The sequence below is a fragment of the Physeter macrocephalus genome, chromosome 18, assembly GCF_002837175.3.
Source record: "Physeter macrocephalus isolate SW-GA chromosome 18, ASM283717v5, whole genome shotgun sequence".
Classification (NCBI taxonomy): Eukaryota; Metazoa; Chordata; class Mammalia; order Artiodactyla; family Physeteridae; genus Physeter; species Physeter macrocephalus.
Genome location: NC_041231.1, coordinates 44,543,447 through 44,561,271, shown reverse-complemented (window position 1 = coordinate 44,561,271; position 17,825 = coordinate 44,543,447). Strand labels below are relative to the sequence as shown.

Here is a 17,825-nt window from a genome sequence, read left to right as displayed (position 1 = left end):
TCTTTCTAAAATGCAAAGATATATTTAAAGGATAACAATTTATCAACAGGAAGGAATGTTACACATACTGAAAATAATTCCCAAAGGAAATGCCAGAAACATCTTAACAATATCACTGCAAAAAAAAAAAAAACCAAAAAAACCCCCTAAACAAACAAAAACCCAAAACACCCAAAACTGCAACATTCATTTGCAGATATAGTGTTTGAAACTCAAACTGTCAAAAAGTAGAGGGAAAATAAACATTTTCCAGGGTTCTGTAGTACCTACCCAAACTAGCTGACAATCATATGCCAAAGCCAAAACAATTAACAGCAATAAAAAGGGGAAATTGGTTTGCAGTCCCACTGAAATAATACAAAAGATGTACACATTTGTGAGATATATCCAAATAGCATGTGCCTGTGAAATTTATCCATTTGCTGGAAGAAAGTCTGTTGGAGATTGGCTCTACCTACAAGGGACTTGAAATTACACAAAAGCTAATTTCTCAAACGTAAATCCAGTCTAGAAATATCTTTAAAATGTGACTTCTAATGGGAATTTTAAGAGAGAGTCCAATATGTTATAGAGGGGAAAGCATAAATTGTTCTGCTCCCACTTCTAAAGGGAAAAAAACAGCTATTACTTTATATCTGAGTCACTTCACTTATGTGAACAATTTATAGTCTAAGCACTCAATTTTTTGAGATGTAATTTAGTGTAACTTTTTAAGAATAGGTCACTCTAATGTCACAAGACCACTATAAAGCACATGGCCTCAGTTAAAACTGAGCTTTTATGTCTAATAAGCAGTTGTGGCAAAAAATTAAAGTCACCTTCTGATAACACATCTGCTCCAAATTTCAAAGATACTGCATATGTACACACACTCACAAAATTATATTACACCATATCACATACTACTTCATTGTCAAGGTTATTATACCTTATTATAGGTTATTATACCTCAGCTCATGTTGGTATGGTTGATATTTGATTTGAACAACACAGGCCTCAACATAGACCAGATATATGAGCCAGACACCAGATAGATGACCATGATCAGCTGTAATTCACAGCCCACTAATGTCAATACTCTCATTATTAAGGTAACTAAGTAAGAACTATAATTAAACCTTCAAGGTATATGGTGCTTTAAATTTATCATTACTAATATCCATTATCTCATACAAACCTCAACCACTCTGAGGCATTCTGCTCATTTAATAAATGAGAAAACTAAAACTGAAGAATCTAAGTGCCTGTCTCCAGGACACACAGTAACTGACAGACTAGGGCTTAAAATACACACGCTAACAACATGCTCTATGCTTCTCATTACCCAGAGTCGAACATCATCTCTGATCAACTAATCTCATAAAGAAGGGAAGGGTAGTCTGAACCATCTTAGTCCATTTATCAACTACTCTAGCACACGAAAAGCAGATTAGGGAGTCAATAAATGACTCCTTCATAGGAACAGACTGAAAACTGGAAATAAAATTGTAATACTTGAGTCTTAAGGCTATGACTAAACCCTAGAGAAATCTTTTGCTCACTGGGATGGAAAAAATAAATTCTATTTTAGAAGAACAACCATAAGATCACTGAGCTCTCTACTGAAGAGTCTTTAATTCTGTAAGAGGCAGAATTATGCATAACAAACACCACCAACAACAACAATAAAAAGCTAAGAAAATTGATAGCCAATAACCAATAATGCCCATTTTCTTACCTGCTGTATTTAGCCCTATAACATTAATTTTAAGCCAAACATGAAAGGAAAAACACACACACACAAAAACTAAGTGTAAGAATGTTCAGTGCAGTATAATTATGAAAAAGAACTTTCAATTTAAACAACTACCCCAGGAAAATGGATTAACAGCAACCTTATAAGCAAATGTGGTATTATATAGATGTTAAAATGTGTATGAGTGCATATATATATATACACACACATAAAAATATAGAGTAATTTGGAAAAATGGTTAAGAATCATGTTACACAGAAAAACACGGGCTAAAAAAACTTCCAAGTCTTCAAAATTACAAATTCATAAAATATATAAACATGTGGTTAAAGAGATAATAAAAAACGAAGGCAGTTAATACAGTTAAGGTTTTCAGAATTAAAGCAGGACACTTTGTCACGGCCTTTTGGACAAAATTTTGATACAGCTTCATAACAAAAATACGAACAGAAGTAAAAATTACTTCTGTTACTTCAATACTAAGTAATGTGTACAGGAAACATCTCTGGGAGTTTCTGCCATCCACAATAATTCACCTTTAAGGGGTGACGAGGAATGATGGGAGAGACATAGGAATGTGGTGAAGACGATGCCTTAAAGAGTCTTTTTTTTTTTTTAATGTATTGGTTTATAAAAAAGAAAAGAAATTTGATTAAAAACCACAAAAATACACTTAAGTTATTCTCTCTCTCTTTCTCTCTCTCTCGTTGATCACTTGCTTTTGGGGAAGCCAGCTGGCATGTTGTAAGCAGCGCTATTGAGAATGGTAAGGAACCAAGGACAGCTAACAACCATGTGAGTGAGCTTGAAAGTAAACCTTCCATCGCCTTTCTAGTCTTCAGATGACTACAACCCTGCTTAATAGCTTGACTGTAATTTCATGACTCTGAGCCAGAACCACCCAGCCAAATTGCTTCTGAATTCCTGACCCACAGAAACTATGAGATAATAATTACTTACTGTTTTAAACTGCTAAGTAATTTGTGACACAATAGATAACTAGTATATATAAAATTAGCCAATATGTAAAAGTGATCAATGGCAGGATTTCCCCCTCACATCAGATATAACATCCCATAAACAGACAGTAAAACAGACAAGAGAATTTCCAAAATTAGTTACCTGTACAATTGGTGGAGTTGTCTGTGAATAGGGTGATGTCACACCATAGACAGTTGGACAAGCCTGTCCTTGATAATATATGGTTGCTTGAGACTGGTTTGTAAACAGCCCCAAACTTCTGCATGTACTTCTTAATGTACTCCTTCGTTTTATGTTTCACATTCTCATTGCACTCCAGGTCCTCGGGGTTCTTACAGTACTTCAGCTCCTTATTCATAACGCCGTGAGTCAGCTTGCGAGCTAGGTGTTTGAAATCTTCAGTTGTGGTAATTCTTCCCACTTTGCAGTCAGGTTTCCGGTAAGGGTTCAGGCACTGGACAATGAACTGGGACATCTCTTTTTTGAATACTTCTTTGCTTTTCTTAGCCAGCTCACTGGAGGTGTCTGCTTCTGCTGTCTTAGGCTTTTTTGAGGTCTTCATGGGATTTTCATCATATGTTGGGGTTCCCAGGTCCATCTCAGCTTCATGCTCAAGGCTGGCATCATCTTCTGGGCTTTCCCAAGTAGGAGGATCCCACTGAGTCTGCCTTGTGATCACATGGTAGTAGTAAATCTTCCCTTCTGGGTCTCGGGCTGTCTTCCAGTTGGGAGGTAAGACAATAGTTCTTGGTTTGGGAGGAGATGGGGGTGGTAACTCCAGGAGATTATTTGTCACAACCATTTCAGGTGGCTGTAAGGGCTGAGGCTGCCCTGGTGCAACTACTGTAGTCACGGCTGTGGCTGGCTGTACCACCACTCCTTGTGGGTAAGCTGTGAAAATCTGTTGTCCCTGGATGTACTGAAGACTTAGCTGGGCATAACTCTGTACAATTGGTGGAGTTGTCTGTGAATAGGGTGATGTCACACCATAGACAGTTGGACAAGCCTGTCCTTGATAATATATGGTTGCTTGAGACTGTGCAGGAGAGTACTGCTGCTGTACACTCACAGACTGTTGGTTTGAATCCCAAACACCATAATTCTGTCCCTGGACTGGGCCTGGGGCTGGCACTGGCAAGACGGTGACACTGGAGTCTTGGTGTACCACACCATCACTTTGGGCCACATACTGTGAAATGGAAACTTCCACAGGGGCTGCCACATGTGGCACCACTGGCACAGGTGGAGGGGCAGCAAGGGGTTCTGTAGAATGTCCCACCAAGGGCTGAGAATGATCATAAGGAGCAGGAGAACACACAGGATCCATGCTGGGTGTGGGGAGGAGCACCTTTCCAGCATTCGGATTGCTGGGATCCACATAGGCCTGCATGGGATAACCTGGTGGGTAGCCAGCAAAGGGGTGATGAGGGGCATTGTAGCCAAGAGAGTCATAGGGCAGTGGAGACGTCATTCCCAGGTTCTGCATCTGCTGCTGTTGTTTTTGAGCCTCCCGCTGAGCTACTTCCTGCTCAAACAACTTTCGACGCTCCTCTGTAGAAAGTTTATTGCGATCTTTAATTCGTACTTTCTTTTTAGAAGTTGGTGTATCATATCTAGAAAGAAAACAATAAGAGCACCACAGAAAGTTTTTCCCTAAGTCAGAGACATAACCAAAGCACTAATAAACGTTATGCCACTCGATACTAAACCATTAACCACACCAACTCCAATTTGGCACTGGCTGAAAATCATACTCAAAATTACTTAAGGAGTTTTGCAGATAGGAGAGAACCTCAAGGAAATAGACACTTAGATGAAAATAATAACTTTAACCTTATCCTCAGCTTCTAGAACTTCAAATTAAAGATACATGTAGTATCCTAAATAGATTCTTCTTTATAGTTAAGTTCTGTAGCTCTGTAACTACAAATTCTGAAATTAAAACAAAAACCCAAATACATTAATAAAAGCTACAGAATTTGATGTATGTCTGACCACACCCATTAATATCAACACAGGTTAGTTAAGTGAAAGGTAAGCATGTACACATGAAAGTATGGGGAGTTATATTCACATACTCTTCTTTGTGCAGTACCAAGTATAATATCATATTGCTAAACCTAATACCCTGTGATAGTTTTGACAAGTATCCCCAGTAAGCCCCCAAGAAACCATCAACTCTAATATTCACAAGAGAACTGAGGACTTAAAAGATTCTTTTGTGAAGTTCTATGGACTGAATCGAACTTTTGAGAAAGGTTCTTGGCAAAAATGAAAAATGACAACTAATTTCAAGATGTTTCATTGCAAAGAAACATCTAATAACAGATTCATGGATAAGGGTACAACATTTACCCAAACAACAAAAAATATATGGTCTAAAAACCTCTTAGTTGAAAACTTCCTTTAAAGGGTTAGTGGGGTGGTAGTACCCTTAGCTGCCTGGCAGAAACAAATGCAAACAGTCTATAGAAGAGAGCACCTTAAATCCAGGCCTCAATGAATTCCTACAGATTAAGTTCTAAGGAACAGGAGTTCATTAGAAAATAAAATTAATCTTGCCATTTGTAACAACATGGATGGACCTAGAGGGTATTATGCTGAGAAAAATAAGTAAGACAAAGAAAGATAAATACTGTATGATTTCACTTGTATGTGGAATCTAAAAAACAAAACAAATGAACAAACAAAACAGAGTTACAGATACAGAGAACAAACAGCTGGTTGCCAGAGGAGAGAGGGGAAGAAAGAAAGAGGTAAGGGAGATTAAAAGGTACAAAAATGCAGTTGCAAAATAAATGAATCACACTGTATGAAATGTACAGTGTGGGGAATATAGTAAAAAACTATGTAATATCTTTGTAAGGTGACACACCGTAACTAGACTTATTGTGGTGATCATTTTGGTATAGAAATATCAAATTACTATGCTGTGTAACAGGAACTAACAGTGCTGTAGGTCGATTATACTTCAAACAAACTCACAGAAACAAACTCATAGAAGATAAACATGTACTAGGGATATAATGTACCACATGACACATATATAATGAACACTGCTGTATGTTCTATATGAAAGTTAAGAGAGTAAATCCTAAGAGTTCTCATCACAAAAAAAGGTATTTTCCCCTATTTCTATAATTTTGTATCTACATGAGATGATGGATGTTCACTAAACTTACTGTGATGATCATTTCATGATGCATGTAAGTCAAATCATATGCTTAACATCTTAAACTTATACTGTGCTGTATGTCAATTATATCTCACTGAAAGCAAAAAAAAAGGTATATAATTATAAAATTATAAAATACCCACATACACACACACACACACACACACACACACACACACACACACACACACACACAAGTGAGAGGAAGAGACATACAAAGACTGCTGATACTGGAATTATCACACACAAAATATTAGAGATGTTTAATATGTTTAATAAGATAAAAGAGGCTATTAAAAATATGCCTAAGGAACAGGACCATAAAATACTATCAGGCAGATTTGAATAAGAACCCCATGAAGCATCTAGAAAGGAAAAAGAATGAAAATTAAAACTCAATTGTCATATAAAATTGAAATTGCACATACCTGGCAAAATTCTACTTAAATATCCAAGAGAAACTTTTGCACATGTACACCAAAATAAGATAACAGCACTATACATAATAGAAAAAGCTTTATAACAAAACATTATACAGTAATAAAAATGAATAAACTGACACTATTATGAATAAATCTTAGTAAATAAATATCAAGTCAAAACAAAGTACCGTCAAATTAAATGCAAACTAATAGCCTTTTCATACAGTTAAAATTAACATATTTTTAAGAAATATATATTAGATGACATAAAACTATATTTTAAAAAAGGCAGGCCAGGGTACAATGAACACAGAATCCAACAGATACTACTTGTTATCGCAAGTAGTAAAGACAGGGGACGGTACAGAAATAAGTGACATAGCAAGATTTATATAATTGTTAAGATCCTGACTTTTGTGCTGGGACCTCCAGGGCTCATTACATTACAATAAGTGTATGGAGAAAAGGTCCATGGATAGAAATAAGTGTCATGAACCAAGAAATAACCTAATATTCAATTCAATTCAGTGCCCATAAGAGCCATGGTATGGTTAAGCAAGAGATTAGATCTGAAGAGAATTAGTATCTTGGAAGATGATCTTCAAATTTAAAAAGTTCAATGAATTTCAACCAGGTTGAAAAAAAAAAGAAATCCTCATATAAACACAGGGTAGCGATAATGCGGAACACCAAATACAAAGAGAACTTCTTAAAAGCAGGCCAAGAGAAAAGCCAGGTTACTTAAAGAATAGCAACCAAAAAGTTTTGAAAAATCAATAAGGAAAGTCAGAAGAATGAAGAATAACAGCTTCAAAGTGTTCAGAAAAACTGTCAACCCAAAAGAACTTCCTTTCAAAAATGAGAATAAATGTTCACATAAAGACCTGTTCATAGCCAGTAATATTCACAATAGTCATCTGGAAACAATCCAAACGCCTATCAGCTAATGAATTTATAAACAAACTATAGTATATCTATACAATGGACTACTACTAAGCACTAAAAAAGAACTGAGACGCATAATAACATGGATGACTATCTCAAATATAATATGCTAAGTGAAAGAAGACAGAATATATTTTATAGTATATGATATCATATATATGACATTGTGGAAAAGACAAAACCAAGTCAGAAAGGAGATCAGTGGTGTCCAGGGACTAGGAGTAGAAGAAGGGGATGCACTACAAAGGGTTAAGAGATAATTTTATGAGGTGATGAAATGTTCTATTGGGTTGGCCCAAAAGTTCATTTGGGTTTTTCTGTAAGACGTTATGGAAAAACCCGAATGAACTTTTTGGCCAAACCAATATATAACCTCTGTGGTTGTAGTTACATAACTGTGTGTATCTGACAAAACTCAATGAACAATACACTTAAAATCATGAATTTTACTGTAAGCAATTTATACTTGCCGGTTAAATAAAGCTGATTTTTAAAACTGAGGGTGAGCAATGCAAACAAAATATGAAAAAGACTTTTTAGACAAAAACTGAAATATTATGAAAAGAAACTCACTAAAAGAAACCATTTAGGGACTTCCCTGGTGGCGCAGTGGTTAAGAATCTGCCTGCCATCGCAGGGGACACGGGTTCAATCCCTGGTCTGGGAAGATCCCACATGCCAGGGAGCAACTAAGCCCGAGCACCACAACTACTGAGCCTGAGCTCTAGAGCCTGCAAGCCACAACTACTGAAGCCCGCGCACCTAGAGCTGGTGCTCCGCAACAAGAGAAGCCACCTCAATGAGAAGCCCGCGCACTGCAACAAAGAGTAGCCCCCTCTTGCCGCAACTAGAGAAAGCCCGCACGCAGCAACGAAGACCCAACGCAGCCAAAAATAAATAGATAAACAATAATTTAAAAAAAGAAACCATTTAAAGGGGTCTGAGATAAGAAAGAAAAGAAACTAGTAAATGTAAACAAACTAAAAAAATCAGTTGGGGGCTTCCCTGGTGGCGCAGCAGTTGAGAGTCCGCCTGCCGATGCAGGGGACACGGGTTCGTGCCCCGGTCCAGGAAGACCCCCCCATGCCGCGGAACGGCTGGGCCCGTGAGCCATGGCCGCTGAGCCTGCATGTCCGGAGCCTGTGCTCCACAACAGGAGAGGCCACAGCAGGGAGAGGCCCGCGTAGCGCAAAAAAAAAAAAAAAAAAAAAAAAAGGTTAAAGAAGACCTAACTAGACAGAGAATATTCAAATACTCAAAGCAAATTCTAAGGAAGAATAAATCTGAGAAAAGACAGGGCATCCCAGAAGATCAAGTAGGGATGTGCCCTACCTGCTATCAAGACTTAAATATAAGACAGTCATAGGAGCCCAGAAACAGATCCTCCCATATGTGAAAACCTGTTGGAAAGAGGCAGCACTGCAGATCAGTGGGGAAAGGAGGAGCTTTCAAGTAATAAATGATGCTGGGACAACTGGGTGTTCATCTAGAAAAAAATGAAACCAGATTCCTACCTTAAAATATATAAAAAATTAATTCCCAATGGATTAAGGACTTAAATCTTGCTTAAAAAAATGTATACACACACACAAAGTCATCTCAAGAGTTGGGAAGAATTTCTTAAAACACTGTAAACACTAACCATAATGGAAACATACAATATATATGATATATTCAATTACAACATAATTAATAAATTCTTTGTATTGAAAGATACAGAGAGAGTCAAAACACAAGTCATAAACTGGGAAAAAATACTTGCAGAATTATATTTAGAATATAAAAAAAGAACCCCTAGAGCTTAAAAAGACAAAATTTAATAAATGACCACCACATATAAAAAGACACTTCACAGAAGAGTAAACAGGAATGTTCAATAAACATATGGCAAAATGTTCAATCTATTTAGTAATTAGAGGAATGTAAATTAAAATCATGATGAATTACTATTACATACCCAGAGAACCCAAAATTAAAAATTCTGACAACTGCATTACATGACTGCTATATCTCAATTTTTTTTTAAAGTATATTTAATTTAAAAAGAACTTCTCGGGAACAAATGTTTTCTAGTACCCAGCAGGTGATTACGTGGCCTGTTTTTCTACCAGCATCACAAGACAGCCTCTGACAAAGGGATCAAACAACATTTTGAACTGGTATGGTGTTAAGATTCACTAGAAAACATAGGGTTATCTCCCATCAACCCCCATTCCCCTTTAAAGAACAAATCTCTGGCTCCTCAAATAGCATTTAAACGTTATGAAGTAGAAGCCATTCGAGTACCAAAAATCTATTAGTCTTCACAGCTATTATTACTGTCAAAAGAGACTCTCAATAGTTATGAGTAGAGTTTCCTTTTATACTCACTCACAAGAGAATACAATTATTACAAAAGCACTTGTTGCCCCAAATCAGAAGTGTATCACTTGGGTACTTTTTGACTTGCTCAGAAAAGAGAGTAACTCACATAGGCCACTTACCTGTCATCTGGCCTTTTTGTTCCCCGCTCATAGGCAGAAGAAGGTGGTGAGAGGGAGCCCCTTCGTTTCCTTTTCTCTTTATTTTGAGTTTGTTTGTCTGGGTCTCTCTCTCTTGACCTGTTAGGAGTCTTTGGGGCAACTGTTTGATCTCTGAAGCCAACAGCATCCCTTCCTCGTTCGGTTACTAAGGGAAAAGGGTTTTTAAAAAAATTTACTTGGTAGTCTTTTCTCCATCATGATAGTATACCAACTATATAATAAAATCTCTATCCAACAAACAGATCTATGGACTCCTCCTTCATATACCCAGTCCTGAATTTGGATGAGACATAAGGTCTTACATGGTTGTGTGCTCTACTTCCTAAAAGTCTCTTCCATGAATGCCCTTCTCTATCTTTTTCCACCAAAGTCTCAGTCCAAGCTTTCATCATTTCTAACAAGTTCTGTGGAACACATGCATGCAAGATGTTCCTGATACCTTTAGTAAGGCAGTCTGCTTGTCAGTTCAAAATGTAAAAGCCTTCCCCTGCCCTTATAACTCTGCATATTTACAATTGGTATAAAAACAGCCTGGCATGCTAAACATAAAAACCTCAATAGGAAAATCTCTTTAATTAAAAAAAAAAATTAGACTTTTTATGAACTACAATTTCAAAAGAAAAATATTTCAAACACAGGTGAAACAGGTGGTAACTCAGTAAGTTATCAAAACCAGAGAGCTACATCTTCAAAAAAAGAACGCCAGCTTCCTATTCAAAGATGGAATCTGGGGGCTCCCCTGATGGCATAGTGGTTAAGAATCCGCCTGCCAATGCAGGGGACACAGGTTTGAGCCCTGGTCCGGGAGGATCCCACATGCCGCGGAGCACCTAACCCCATGCGCCACAACTACTGAGCCTGCACTTCAGAACTTGCAAGCCACAACTACTGAAGCCTGTGTACCTAGAGCCCGTGCTCCGCAACAAGAGAAGCCACTGAAGTGAGAAGCCCGCGCACCGCAATGAAGAGTAGCCCCTGCTCACAACTAGAGAAAGCCCGTGCGCAGCAACAAAGACCCAACACAGCCAAAAATAAAATAAATTTTAAAAAAGATGGAAGCTAAACTTCTTCACTCAGTCTCTTTACCTAGAATGGTTCTCACCCAGTTCCATTGCCACTGCTCCCAAAAGCTGCCCTAAGTACTACTTTTCACTGATCACACCACCTAGTCTTTCATTTTCCTAAGCAGTCTAGATCTCACCAATGAACATTTCAATATAAACTGACTGGTATTATATGCTGTTGCTTTGTGTATGTTAGTACTGCTACCTACTAATCATATCGCTCTCTTCATAAGGAGAGAATTTCTTATAAAATATCTCTCATAGCACAAAGCAGATTCTCAATAAACATTGTTTTTTCTTTTCTCATCTCAGAAAAATGTGCTATCAGTTGTTTTTTCCCCAGCAGTAGGATCAGGTTTACATATACCATTCTCACAGTTCTTTTAGCTGGCAAAAAACTCCATTTATTTACAAAAAAGTTACTAGTCTACAGCCATGTATGAGTATTTGTCAGTGAGAAGCTAACAGAACTAACTCATCTAATACCACATGCTGGCAGAAAATACTATACAATTAAAACAACTGTTCAGCTCAGAAGGTATTAGCACAACATCCTTTTGTGAAGTATTATCATCTAGTTTCATCTGGATCTGCCCATGACTACTCTATTTCCTCCTTCAAACCCAGGTTCCTTACCCTGGTGTTAATTTCCTTAAAATGTGGCTATTTCTTCACTATATACTGGTAAAACAAGAAAAGGAATCATACCAACAGTATATTCTGACTCTGCCATCTTGAATATGTGAGGCAGAGGAATCATCTTATATACTCAGGCTGATTTTCTCATATTTTAAAACGAGGATAAAGCTAGACTGCATATTTCCCAAAGTATTTCACAATCCTTATGAATTTTAAAAGTTCTAAGCTTTTTAATCGCTTGACATTGAGGAGTAACACAGGAAGTCAGGTTTGCATTATAAGCATTTCTCTAATCTAAAAGCCTGAGACTGAGATGGAGGCGGGGGTTCCCCACATGTGAGGATGAGACTGAAGTTGACACACAAAAGGCTGCTCCCTGAAAAGATTATAATTGTCCACTACAGACCATGTCCTGCTTCTCTCAGAGGGCCATACCAGACTAGATATTTACAAAATAACGGTGGCAGGGTGGGGTGGGGGGACCTTTATAGGTATTAAAACTTTGCCTGTCTTGCTAATGTTTTCAACTCAGTGGGCCCAGAGAAGCTAGCATCTGATGATCAACTCTATAGTGGTGCTGCTGATACTGCCAACCAGTACTACTCAACCCAGCTTTCTTTCTTATGGGAAGAATTCTTTGCAGCCCTAAGTAGGATGTCTGGCTATGAAGAGACTAAACCAGTAGAACTAAAAATATCCAAAAGATACAAAAGTGATGTAAAGGATACTTTACAGGGCTTTAACCAATAAGATTATTTAACCAATAAGATTTAAGATTACAAAAAGTTCTTCATGCCAAAAATAAAGAAAAAGATCAAAAACATGATCACACTGGCTCCTTTACTCTATTTATATTGGGTCACTGCTAGAGGAGCACAAGAGACTAACAAGAGCCACCATAATTTATACCATTGCTTTAATCTCTAAAGTATGTTGGAAACATAGCTAAGTGGTAAAGCCCAGAAACCATACTGCAATGGTCTCCCTGTTATCTGTTCTGTAATAATGATTCTTAACCTTGTGAGGGGTCACTGATTCCTTGAGAATCTGATGAAAGTTTTGCATTTTCCCCAGTAAAATGAATGTATACCAAGGATTTTGCATTTAAACATCTACAGGTAAAAACTTACACACACCTAAGGAGTAAGGTTTAAGAATGTCTGCTCTAGAGGAAGAAATGAATGGAAGAAAAGCTACTAAAAGGCCATGACTTCAAGGAAAGAAACAACACAGGGAATATAAAGGGACATCTCCTTTGACAAAAATTCACTAAGAATAAAAATGCACAGATCCACCTCCTAGAGCAATGAAAATAAAAATAAAAATTAACAAATGGGACCTAATTCAACTTAAAAGCTTTTGCACAGCAAAGGAAACTACAAACAAGATGAAAAGACAACCCTCAGAATGGGAGAAAATATTTGCAAACGAAGTGATAGACAAGGGATTAATCGCCAAAATATACAAACAGCTTGTGCAGCTCAGTATCAAAAAAACAAACAACCCAAAGAAAACATGGATGGAAAATCTAAATAGACATTTCTCCAAAGAAGACATACAGATGGCCACAAAGTACATGAGAAGATGCTCAACATCACTAATTATGAGAAAAATGCAAATCAAAACTACAATGAGGTATCACCTTACACTGGTCAGAATGGCCATCATCAAAAAATCTACAAACAATAAATGCTGCAGAGGGCGTGGAGAAAAGGGAATCCTGCTACACTGTTGGTGGAAATGTAAACTGGTATAGCCCCTATGAAGAACAGTACTATGGAGGTTCCTTAAAAAACTAAAAATAGAGCTACCATATGATCCAGCAATCCCACTCATGGGCATATATCCAGAGACAACCGTGATTCAAAAAGATACATGCACCCCAATGTTCACTGCAGTACTATTTACAGGAGCCAGGACAGGGAAGCAACCTAAATGTCCATCGACACTGGAATGGATAAAGAAGATATGGTACATATATACAATGGAATATTACTCAGCCATAAAAAAGAATGAAATAATGTCATTTGTTGAGACGTGGATGGATCTAGAGACTGTCCTCAGCCATAAAAAAGAATGAAATAATGCCATTTGCAGTAACATGGACCTAGAGACTGTCATACTGAGTGAAGTCAGACAGAGAAAGACAAATATCATATGATATCACTTATCTGTGGAAGCTAAAAAAATGGTACAAATGAACTTATTTACAAAACAGAGAGAGAGTCACATATGTAGAAAATAAACTTATGGTTACCAGGGGGTAAGGCAGGGAAGGATAAATTGAGAAATTGGGATTGACATATACACACTACTATTCATAAAATAGATAACTAATAAGGACCTACTGTATAGCACAGGGAACTCTACTCAATACTCTGTAATGGCCTATATGCGAAAAGAATCTAAAAAACAGTGGATATATGTATATGTATAACTGATTCACTTTGCAGTACACCTGAAACTAACACAACATTGTAAATCAACTATACACCAATAAATTTTTTTTAAAAATGCATGTTTTCAAACTTATACCAAATATTTCATTTACCTAATGACATATTATCTGGTTTCAAAAACAAAATAAAGTTCTTATCAGTTACATCTGCATATTTCTAAAAGAATATCTGTAAAGCCATATGCACAAAGTATCTCTGAATACCTACTTGTGCTCTCCTTTTCAGTTTGACTTTTCTTTGGAATTCGATATACCTCCTGCAAAAAATAAACCAAAAGAAGAGTTATCAGTGTGGTATGGAAGTGGTGATTGCTTTGAAGCTGAGTGATTTCACATGGCAACAAAGAAATGGGGAGGAACAATCTGGTATTTAATTATTGTTCAAAATTTTACTTATGTTTGGCTTTAAATAAAAATAGATCCTGGTCCCTTAAAAAGCAAGTAAAAACATATAGCACAAATACATATTTATTTCTAAACGTCTACCAGGCTTGTATGACCTCATTAGCCAAGTAGCAGACTAAGTAACTAAGACATTTTATTTCTGGCAGGAATACACCTCCTGATAATCTTAATTTCTATATGCCTTCTGCACATAAAATGAAGTCATCTACAGTCCCTTTACTGAGAGTACTCATATGAACAAGTCAAACATCTCACTTGCCATCCCTACTTAAGGGAAGAAAAGGTTAGTAATAACTCAGCTATAAAAACACACTTCAGAAAAATTACATGTGTAAAGACAATTCCTGCTATTCAGTGTATTTTTCTATAAATACAAAATCAACTTGGCTAATGGCCAAGTGTAATCTACTTTTATACTGCTGTTATTTTAAAAAAGGAAAGTTTTAGACCATTGCTGCTCTTCAAATACTATCTAATACTTTATCAAAATTGTTCTTGAGAAATATAAACTATGTTTTTAAACCTTGAGGTACCTTTTCTTGCTGTATGAATCTAAAGCCTAGCAACAATTCTGTTCCCTGACAATCTGTATCAGACGACACAGTGGCATTATTCTGGGAAGGAGTACCATTTTGGGGATTTACCCACAAATGTAGGTAACATCCACCATCCCCCTAGCCTTTTCCACTACAGCTGGGATTCTCAATTCTGGCTGCAGAATTAAACCACTTCAGAAAACTTTTATAGATATACTATCCAAAACAAATTGAATCTAAAATTCTGGGAATGGGTCCCAGGCATCCGTATTTTTTAGAAGTTCCCCAGATGATTCTGATGTCCAGAGAAAGTGGACATCACTGAACTACTGGCTTCTCTTAACAGCCCTCACTCACTCCTTCCTCACAAGGGAGAATTTGAGAGAAAGAACTATGTATGTCTGTCCTCAGCTCAGAGCCATCTGGGCTCTTTCTCCTCTTGGGCTGCTTCTGCCTGTAGAGAGGATACATTCCAATCTATTCCTGAGGGATGCCTGGAGTTGTCTAATTCAATGTCTGTGGGTATGAATCAGGGATAAAGAGAGGAAGGACTTGGGGCTTCCCTAATGATGCAGTGGTTGAGAGTCCGCCTGCTGATGCAGGGGACACGGGCTCGTGCCCCGGTCCGGGAAGATCCCACATGCCGCGGAGCAGCTAGGCCCATGAGCCATGGCCGCTGAGCCTGCGCGTCTGGAGCCTGTGCTCCGCAACAGGAGAGGCCACAGCAGCGAGAGGACCGCGTACCGCAAAAAAAAAAAAAAGAGAGAGGAAGGACTTAACACTTTTAGCTCTGACTTCTCTATCCACCTCTTGGAGGGGTTAACAAACTCGGGAAAAAGAACGCCACTTATCATCACCTACCCACATTATAGGGAAAAATAGGTATCCTGCTAATTTTAAAAGTTTGAAAATGACTGTTGCATTAGGTACTCTGTAAACCTAGGCACTCCAAAAGATTTCATTCATGAAGGGTGCTCAGAACAGATGTATCGAGGGATATTTGAGTCAACTAAGAATTACACAATTTTAACTTACTTATTAGTTGCTTTTGCAGAAGGTCTCAGCATTACAAGTATTCATTACAAACATTTATAGCAATTTATTACAGACCTCAAGTTTGGGACCCATTCTATGGCGGCAGTTAATATACTGAGGAAATGCTTCTCAAAGGTACATTCTTAATTCCATTCAAAAGTTTAGAGCAACTGCTAACTAGAAAATGTATTCTGATCACTACGTTGTACACATGAAACTAATATTGTATGTCAAACATACTTCAATTTAAAAAAAAAGGATTCAGGGACTTCCCTGGTGGTCCAACGGGTAGGTAAGACTCTGTGCTCCCAATGCAGGGGGCCCGGGTTCAATCCCTGGTTGGGGAACTAGAGCCTGCATGCATGCCACAACTAAGAAGTTCGCATGCCGCAATGAAGATCCAGTGCAGCCAAAATAAATAAGTAAATAAATAAATAATAAAAATTTTTTTTTTAAGTATTCTGATGTTCACAAAATGGCTGATTACTACTGATTAGGGATCAAGAGCTACTGACTATTACAGTATGCCTAACACTATGGGGAAGTTCTATCAACATGCACCCAAGCACTTAGAATTACTAACTTCCTCCTCTTCATATTGTCAAAGCTGTATACAAAATTTAAGCTGGAAACTAAGATTATCTACTTTGAGGCCCTGATATGCAACAGAATTTTTCCAAAGTCCCACAACAACAAAAAGTAAGAAGGAAGCAGCCCTATAATGATTACTGTAACATTTCTTAGGATCACTGTCTTGTGAATAAATAGCAATAGTGTTAGCCTACATGATATGAAAATGTTTGGAATAATGTCACACCCGCATGGCACAGAATCCACTGCTAAAAATGCTATCTGAGTTGCCTTCATTCACACTAATCCTTTATCTAAATGGGAGATTAAAAAAATAAAATTAGAGGATAAGAGTTAGAAGTCCTACATCTCCTAACAGGTAGCCAGAAAGCAGGGAGAGAGAAAACTGAGGATGAGAAAGTATTTAAAAAAAAAAAAAAAAAAAGAAAGAAAAGAAAATTTTTTAGAACTGAAAGACATATTAAGTCACCAGACAGAGAGGGCTCAGAGCACCTCCCACAACAAAAGAGTCGAAATGGTATCAAAATAGCAACACTGTAAGCTGGAAAATGATGCAATGACATCTTGAACATTTTGAAGCAAAATTTATTTCCAAATGGTAATTATATGATTTGCCAAACAATAGAATAAAGGTATTTTTCAGAGTTATAAGGTCTCAAAATTTTGTCTACCAGAAGAGAATGTTAAAGACACTCCAATGTGGAGGGCCTAAAATTCAAGATTCTAGATTGTGTGAAATACATCTCATAAACTGTCTACAGTGTACACTGTACCATACTAGGTACAATAATTTATAAGACCTAACAATAATTCCTGAGAGTGATGGAAAACCTTTTGAAAGTTACTGTAAATGAATTATCCAGCATTTAGATGATATAGGAATAGATTAATAAATATATGCATATAAATTCAACAACGGGGCATTCAAAATAGATCAAGTGTCCAAGCTCTACTTCTGTGCAAATAACTAGGCGGTGGTGGCTATTTAAAATAACACCTGCAAAAGATCTGAAGATGTATTCTAACCTGTCATAATTTCAAAAAAAGTTGTCTTCCAACAATACTGTCCCTAACTGAAAAGTTGTTATCTAGAAAGTGTTTTTAAAGCAGCTGTTGGGCTTCCCTGGTGGCGCAGTGTTTGAGAATCCGCCTGCCGATGCAGGGGACACGGGTTCGTGCCCCGGTCCGGGAAGATCCCACATGCCGCGGAGCGGCTGGGCCTGTGAGCCATGGCCGCTGAGCCTGCGCGTCCGGAGCCTGTGCTCCACAACGGGCGAGGCCACAACAGTGAGAGGCCCGCGTACCGCAAAAAAAAAT

The 17,825-nt window shown here is 37.6% G+C and overlaps 1 protein-coding gene and 1 long non-coding RNA gene across 2 annotated transcripts in view; both read right to left on the bottom strand.

Annotated features, from left to right (window-relative positions):
• The window catches only part of SETD2 (SET domain containing 2, histone lysine methyltransferase), a 116,447-nt gene that overhangs the window by 19,869 nt on the left and 78,753 nt on the right, over window positions 1–17,825 (bottom strand). The window contains exons 13-14 of the mRNA XM_055080056.1: window positions 9,742–9,858; window positions 2,953–4,329 (exon numbers count right to left, since the gene is read on the bottom strand). Coding sequence (XP_054936031.1) covers window positions 2,953–4,329; window positions 9,742–9,858 — 1,494 coding nt within the window. The remainder of the gene's footprint in view (window positions 1–2,952; window positions 4,330–9,741; window positions 9,859–17,825) is intronic.
• LOC129391533 (uncharacterized) overlaps window positions 9,870–17,825 on the bottom strand; it is a 22,348-nt gene continuing 14,392 nt past the window's right edge. The window contains exons 3-4 of the long non-coding RNA XR_008615794.1: window positions 14,150–14,198; window positions 9,870–9,925 (exon numbers count right to left, since the gene is read on the bottom strand). This is a non-coding gene — a long non-coding RNA (uncharacterized lncRNA). The remainder of the gene's footprint in view (window positions 9,926–14,149; window positions 14,199–17,825) is intronic.